Here is a 7,665-nt window from a genome sequence, read left to right on the forward strand (position 1 = left end):
ATAGTAGAAATGGTTTAATCTGGAGATTTAGATAATGCTCTAAAATTTTTAATGGCATACATTTTAAAATAGAATAGAATCTTGAAGCTGAGTGACTAAGTCTGGGAGAGCAATAGACATATTTTTACATCGACAGGTTTAGCATCATCAGAAACGAGAACTTTAAACACTTGCACACATACCCATACACCCCCCTCTGCATGTCCCCCTCCCCCCCCCCCCATTCTGTTGCAACCAGTCTGTGGTAGGGCTTGAGAACTTTATTTCTAACAAGTTTCCAAGTGATGCCACGAGTTTGTAGCCACATTGCGAGAAGCCTTCAACTGACTCTTTGGTGGTTTCCAAAATACCTTGTTCACCACATCCCTTGTCCTTTCAGAAACACATTGCATTCAGTGCATAACTACAAGCCTCTTCTTGAGTCAGGTGCTGCCTGCTTTCACACAATGGTACCCATGCTATTTCTTTCCAAAAATACTTTATTTGTGGTACAGCTGGTAGAGTGGGTGGGCTCATCACTGAATGCTGCCTCCAGGATGCCCTGCATGGACTGCTTGGCTTTCTTCCGAAAATCTTTCCCCAGGAGGGCATAGAGGAAGGGATTGAAGCAACTGTTGGCTGATGCCAGAGCCTGGGTCACGTAGTCCCAGGACAGCAGAGTACTCCCCAAGGGAGTTGTTGGATCCATAAACAAGTGGAGGATTCCAAAAATGTGATAGGGAGCCCAGCAGAGCAGAAAGACAATCACCACCACAACTGCCACTCTCAAGGTTTTACGGCGGGACTTGGTGAAGCGGCCCTGGCGCATTCTGAAAATAATGAGGCTGTAACAGACCATCATGACCACAGCTGGCAGCAGGAAGCCCAGTACCAGCCGAACGAGGCTTACTGTCCCATTGGGTGTGGATACTACATAGCCAAGCATATAGCGGGCAGGGTAATCAAATAGGAAGTCTGGATATAGCTCAGGATTGTAGAAATAATCGCTAGAAGCATTTGAGGAATGCTCTACACCTGTAGAGAGGAAAGGGTCCAAGTCTTCCAGTGGGTGATTTTCTCTGAGGATTATGGATGAGGTCACATCCAAAGGTTTAAGTCTATTAGGATACGGGTGTTGGTCAGATACTGTAGCTGAATCCGTTGTCCAAGGATAATCATTTGTTTGTTGAAATAAAGAATGCTGTTGATCCACTTGTGCTACAAGTGAGTCTAGAGACTCATTCCCCAGGAAAGAGAAGTTGAAATCTGAATAATCTAGTGAGTAATCAAATGGTCTGTTGTAATCATCATTGTAATTACAAAAACAGTGGTTGTTGCCACAGAACATTTCCCGGTATATGAACACAGGTATACACATCAGGAAAGCCACTACCCAGATACAAACACAGACGATGAAGGCTGTCCTCATATTGCGATGATTCTGACACCAGACTGGCTTGAGGACCAAGAGACAGCGGTCCAGGCTTATGGCAGTCAGTAGAAGGACGCTGGCAAACATGTTGAGGATGATGATAGATGGTATGAGCTTGCAGAGGAACCATCCATAGGGCCAGTGTCCTTGAAGAGCCAAGTGAGCCAGGGAAAAGGGCAAGGAGAGGCAGCAGAGGAAATCTGCCAGCGTGAGATTGAGGAACCAAACGGTGTTCACTGTTCGGCGCATCTTGAAGCCGGCCGTCCATAGCACCAGCCCGTTGCCTGGCAAACCCAGTAGGAAAGTGAGGCTGAGAATCACCATGGAGAGAACCACTTGGGGTTGACTCACAAAGGTCTGAGAGGGCAGGTCAGTTGAATTGGTCTCAGCAGAGACAGACTCCATGGCTAAACTGCTATATATATATATATAAAAAAAAAAACATAAAGTTGGCAAAGTCATCAAAACAAACATTCGAAAAATGCATTTTCTGCAACCTGGGAGGTGATACATTGGATAAAGCATTGAACTTCTAAGCACTAGGTCCCAAGTTCTATCTCCAGTATTGCATATGCCATAGTGATGCTCTGGTTCTTTCTTTCTCCTTCTCTCTCCTACCATTAATGAATAGATAAATATATATTTTTTAATTGTACTTTCTTAGAATTCTGACCTTCCCACATCACTATGTAGGGCCCTCACACTAAGTTTGAATTCCTTGGCTTAATGGCAAGTCTCACAAACTTTACCTTTGTGTAAGTCACATAAACATTACTCATTTCAAATTGACAGGCAATTTGAAATCTATAGTATCATACAGTATATATGGTTTTTCATAATAAAAAAAATCATGGCTGGGTCCAGTGAAATAGCTCACTTGGATAGTATGCTGCTTTGCCATGTGTGTGACCCAGGTTCAATTCTGGCACCCAGTGCACTGAAGGAAGCATTTACTCTCTCTCTTGCTGCCTCTCTGTTTCTATCTAAAAGAATAAATAAATAAATAAATAAATAAAAATTTATGGTTAATGCTGAGAGCGTAGTCCTTTCAACTATAATAATTTATAAATGTATAGCTCCGTAGAGACATCACATTATTATTTTTTTATATTTATTTATTCATTTTCCCTTTTTGTTGCCCTTGTTTTTACTGTTGTTATTGATGTCATCATTGTTGGGTAGGACAGAGAGAAATGGAGAGAGGAGGGGAGACAGAGGGGAAGAGAAAGATAGACATCTACAGACCTGCTTCACCGATTGTGAAGCGACTCCCCTGCAGGTAGGGAGCCAGGGCTCTAACTGGGATCCTTACACTGGTCTTTGTGCTTTGCACCACATGCGCTTAACCGCTGCGCTACAGCCCGACTCCCAAGAACACATTATTTTGCAGTGAATCATCTGAACTTTTTGATTCTGTAAAACTGAAACTCTGTAACTAAAAAAAAAAAAAAAAAAAAAACCCAAAAATTCTCCACTTCCCTCTCCCCACTTCCTAGCCTTTGGCAAAGACCATTCTACTTCCTTTTCTATAAATTAGAAAGCTCTAGATAGCTCATACAAGTGGAATCATATAACACCTTTTTAAAAATATATATATAACATCTATTTCTATCTGACTTATTTCACTTAACATGTCCTCAGGTTCATCCACATTGTAAGAACTTCCTGTCTTTTTATGGATGGAAAATATTTACTATGTGTATCTATCACATGTTGATGGGTATTGGAGTTGTTTACACCTTTTTGCTATTGTGAACAATACTGCTATGCATGTAGATGCAAATGCATATTGTTTTATAAGCTGATTTTTTTTTCATTTATCATAGCACACAGTAAGATTTTACCCAGAACTTATCCAATTTTCCTCAATTGTCCTAAAAAGTTATTTATAGCTGCCCTGTCTATGATTTTCCCCCAGAGTGCTGCTCAGCTCTGGCCTATGGTGTGGGGATTGAACCTGGGACCTCTGATAACCTTAGAAAGTCTTTTGTATTACTATCATGCTATCTCACTCACTCTTATTTATAAACATACCCCATCTAGGATCACACTGTGTATCAAAATGGTATATTTCTAGGGATGGAGGGATATTGCAATGGTATTGCACCAACTTTTCAATTGCAGGCACCACCATAAGGCAGAGTTGAGCAGTGTTTTACCTTCTCTCTTTCACTAAAATAAATGAATATGTATTTCTTATTGAATATTTTATTTATTTTAATGATAGAGAAGTACAGAGAAAGATTATATATATATATATATATATATATAGAGAGAGAGAGAGAGAGAGAGAGAGAGAGGATAACAGTTCAGTTATCTGTTATAAGTTCAGAACTATTCAGTTCTGGCTTATAGTGGTGCTAGGGATTGAATCTGGACCTCAGAGCCTCAGGCATGAAAGACATTTGTATAACCAATACATTATTTCCCTACCCAATAATGCTATATTTATTAAATCTCTTAATTTAGCACAGTTCTATTTTCCCCCAAGTATATTATTTTGAGATTTGTAGTCCTCAGCATTCACTCCTTAACCCTTTATAATTTATCTTCTGCCCCAAACCACTCCACTAAATAGTAAACACAGTTTATATCCTTCTCTGTCTTTATCCTCCACAATTAATATAACTTTATATTCCCTAATATCTACTTCTCCTGGGCTCTGTGACATTGCCCTCTGTATATTTCCAAACATTCTTTTAATATATTTTACTTTCTGCTTTTCTGAGCAACTCACTATTCCAAATTAATGCCATTCTCTACTCCTTGCTTGATGCTGTTTTCTTCTATCTGAAATTATATTTTTTACCTTAACCTTCTCTTTCAACTTTAATCCATACAGACTGAAGTCCTAACTATTCTTTATGATCAAGGTAAAATGTTATACATTCCTTGAAACCTTTTTCATAATCCCAGTCAGAAATTATTTATTTGATTTGATCTTTAAAATTGTGTGTACCTGGGAGTCCGGTGGTAGCACAGTGGGTTAAGTGCAGGTGACACAAAGTGCAAGGACCGGCATAAGGATCCCAGTTCAAGCTCCCAGCTCCCCACCTCCAGGGGAGTCATTTCACAGGCAGTGAAGCAGGTCTGCAGGTGTCTATTTTTCGCTTTCCCTCTCTATCTTCCCCTCCTCTCTTCATTTCTCTCTGTCCTATCCAACAATGATGATATCAATAACAACAACAATAACTACAACAACAATAAAAAACAAGGGCAACAAAAGGGAAAATAAATAAATATTTAAAAAACTGTGTGTACCTTAATATTCTGTATTCTTTCTGCAAAGACATATTTTGTTTTATATTACAATTGCTATTGTGGTGATTTTATCACTCTAGCCTTAAATTTTATGGTAAAAATGAGTCTTAGCACAATGCATTGTATAATATAAAGATTAGAATTTCTTAACTAATGGGATGCTTATATTTAAGATCATTTTCTTTTTCAACTAAACTTAAAAATTATTCTTATCCATTGAATCTACTAAATGGAGTCTCTTCTAACTTCCTTTTTGCCTCCCAGTTCCCACTTCTAGCAGACTGTAATAGCATTTTATGTTTCTTTTTATAGATATCCTAAGTTGTGTGTGTGTGTGTGTGTATGTGTGTGTGTGTGTATGTGTGTGTGTGTGTGTGTGTGTCTTGGAAACAGTTTTGCTGAGTTACCTAAATCTTGTCATAGGGTCGTATAGGATTTAGCAGAAGTTAAAATAACCAAGTCAACAAAATAATAATGAAGAAATAATGCTCATTCCTCTTTTTGTAGACTTACCTATTTAAGTTTTTAAGCCCTGTCAGGGCACTTTCTTTTTCTGATGTACTCTGGTTATGGTACTACTTCAACACACATATTTACTTATAGGCTCATAAAGTTTTGAGGGAATGACAGAACCATCAAATACTAGGTCTGAAAGGATACTGAGCAACCAGCTCTCCTTGTCTCTACTTTCATCTTGCTGTTTTGGATACTGAAACTCACAACTAGGAAGAACCTCAGGCCTTAAGTCTAATGACTGTCAGGCCAATATTCATTTTACTACAAAGAACCACATAGCTGAAAAACCTTTGACATTATTAATGAAAGGAAACATACCGGAGGACCAAGAGAAAAAATAAATAAAATAAAAAGGGAAGGAAAAGTACCAAGAGCTGCACAAATTGAAGTGGCAAAGGCTGAAAAGAACAAAACTCCAATTGAAGAAATTGTGTCATCTGCTGTGAGCCAGATCTTAAATATCATGTATAGTCAATCTTGAAATGAAAATAAATAAGAACTAGAATCATTAAAAAGTATTTTAGCATGAAATTACTTTTTATACTTCTCCAAGTCTTTTGATTGAAAAATACTTCTACAGTTAAGATTAATAGAGGATTTATTTTTTTAAATTTTTTTATTGGGGGACTAATGTTTTATATTCAACAGTAAATACAATAGTTTGTACATGCATAACATTTCCCAGTTTTCCATATAACAATACAACCCCCCACTAGGTCCAATAGAGTATTTGTTTGTTTTTACTGAATTGGTTGATAGCAGTTAAGAAGATAAATAAAATCAATTATAAAGGGACTGATGAAGGCATACATAATAGCTCTCACACATCACCATGTGTGAAGACCTGGGTTCAAGTACTTGGTCCCCACCTATAAGGGTGGAAGGAAGCTACCCAAGTGGTAAAGCAGTATTGCAGGTATCTTTCTCCTCTTCTCCCTCCCTCCCTCCCCCTCTCTCTCTTCCTTTGTCTCTCTTTCTCTTGCACTTTATTAGAAAAAAAAAAGTGAAGGAAATTATTATGGCAACTTCCTGCTATATCATCCTGATCTTAAATTTTATGATGGTAAAATGGGTTCTGTTTCTAAATTCTTGTCCCACAGAATTTAGCACAGTGCCTTATATAACAGATTAAAGAGTGATTAAATGAATGTTCATTTGTTTTTTTTTTATTTTTCAACTATGATAAGTAAAGAGACACATACATAAGAAGCAAATACTAATATAACAGACTCAGCAGGAATAAGGAATAATAAACAAAAAGGGTGGAAGGAATGAAGAAATATGTAAATAAAAAATAGACAATTCATGCTTTGAAAAATAAAACCAATAGAAAGAGGTGGCATCAAAGATAAGGGGGAAAGACAGTTGATTTATGAGAGGGAAAATGCTATAGAAACTCACTCTTAATAAAATAAAAATAGTATAAACAAATAGAATAAAAATAGTATAAAAATAAAATGAATAAATAATAAATAGTATAAATAAAAATAGTATAAACAAAGAATAAAAATAGTATAAACAAAGTATGCAATGTGAGATAGTTAGGAAAGGAAAGATGGATATGGAAACAAGACAAAAAAGAAATTAAAGTTGGAAAAAGAATAGCATACAATAGAAGAGGAAGACCCTAAAATTTCTGTCTACTATAAGCAAAAACACATCATTAGGTGAATTTAAGTTTTCTTACCAGTGATCTAAGACTGTATCTGGAGGTTCAGCTTCAATTTGGAGGTCACCCACAGAGGTTTGAACTGGTCCCCACACTTGATCACTATCAAGTCACTAAGTCACTAAGTTTGTTTAGGAAAGTTGCTGAGTTCTTCTTCCTTCTCTGCTTCTGGAAACTCAAACCATACACTTCTGATTATGAATCTCCAGCAGAATGTCTCAAAAGTGAGTCATTTCTAAATGTCTCAGATAAGAAAAGTTAGAAAAAAAAAGTGGGAGGGCATAATGCTCAGATGTTTTCTGTAGCACACACAGCGTAGAGACAGACCACTGCTGCACTGGACTTGTTGTTTCCTAGGTTTCTGACTCTGTTTTGTTTTAGGAAGTCAGGGGGGAAAGGATAGAAAGAAAGAAGGAAAGGAAGGCAGGAAGACAAAAGAAAGGAAAGAAGGAAGGAGGAAAAGAAAAAAGAAATGAAGGAAGGAGGAAAGAAAAAAGAGAGAGAAAAGAAAGAACGAAAGAAAGAAAAAAGAAAGAAGGAAAGATAAAAAAAGAAGGAAAAAAAGAAAGAAAGAAAGACGGGGGAAAGACTATATGGTATGTGAAGCTATAGGTGGGGGGTGGTTGGAGGGAGTAGTCTCTGCAACCCTTGTCATGAATCTCAACCATCTCTTAAAGGCTTGATGTGTTTAAACAAATGTGTCATGTCCAAAATCAGGTGAACTAAACTACTTTCTAAGGGATTCCTAATTTAATGGAAATATTCACTTGTAAACAAAGAAACTGTGATACCATTTAGACTAACTATA

At 37.3% G+C, this 7,665-nt stretch overlaps 1 protein-coding gene across 1 annotated transcript; it reads right to left on the reverse strand.

The window, feature by feature from the left end:
- Positions 1-216: 216 nt before the first annotated feature.
- On the reverse strand, positions 217-7,426 carry C3AR1 (complement C3a receptor 1). Its single transcript, XM_007537537.3, has 2 exons — positions 6,876-7,426; positions 217-1,826 (listed from the first exon to the last, which is right to left on the reverse strand). The coding sequence occupies exon 2, from the start codon at positions 1,814-1,816 to the stop codon at positions 440-442; it is 1,377 nt and encodes a 458-aa protein (XP_007537599.1). The 5' UTR covers positions 1,817-1,826; positions 6,876-7,426; the 3' UTR covers positions 217-439.
- Positions 7,427-7,665: the final 239 nt, after the last annotated feature.

Source organism: Erinaceus europaeus, chromosome 4 (assembly GCF_950295315.1).
Source record: "Erinaceus europaeus chromosome 4, mEriEur2.1, whole genome shotgun sequence".
In the NCBI taxonomy this organism is placed as follows: Eukaryota; Metazoa; Chordata; class Mammalia; order Eulipotyphla; family Erinaceidae; genus Erinaceus; species Erinaceus europaeus.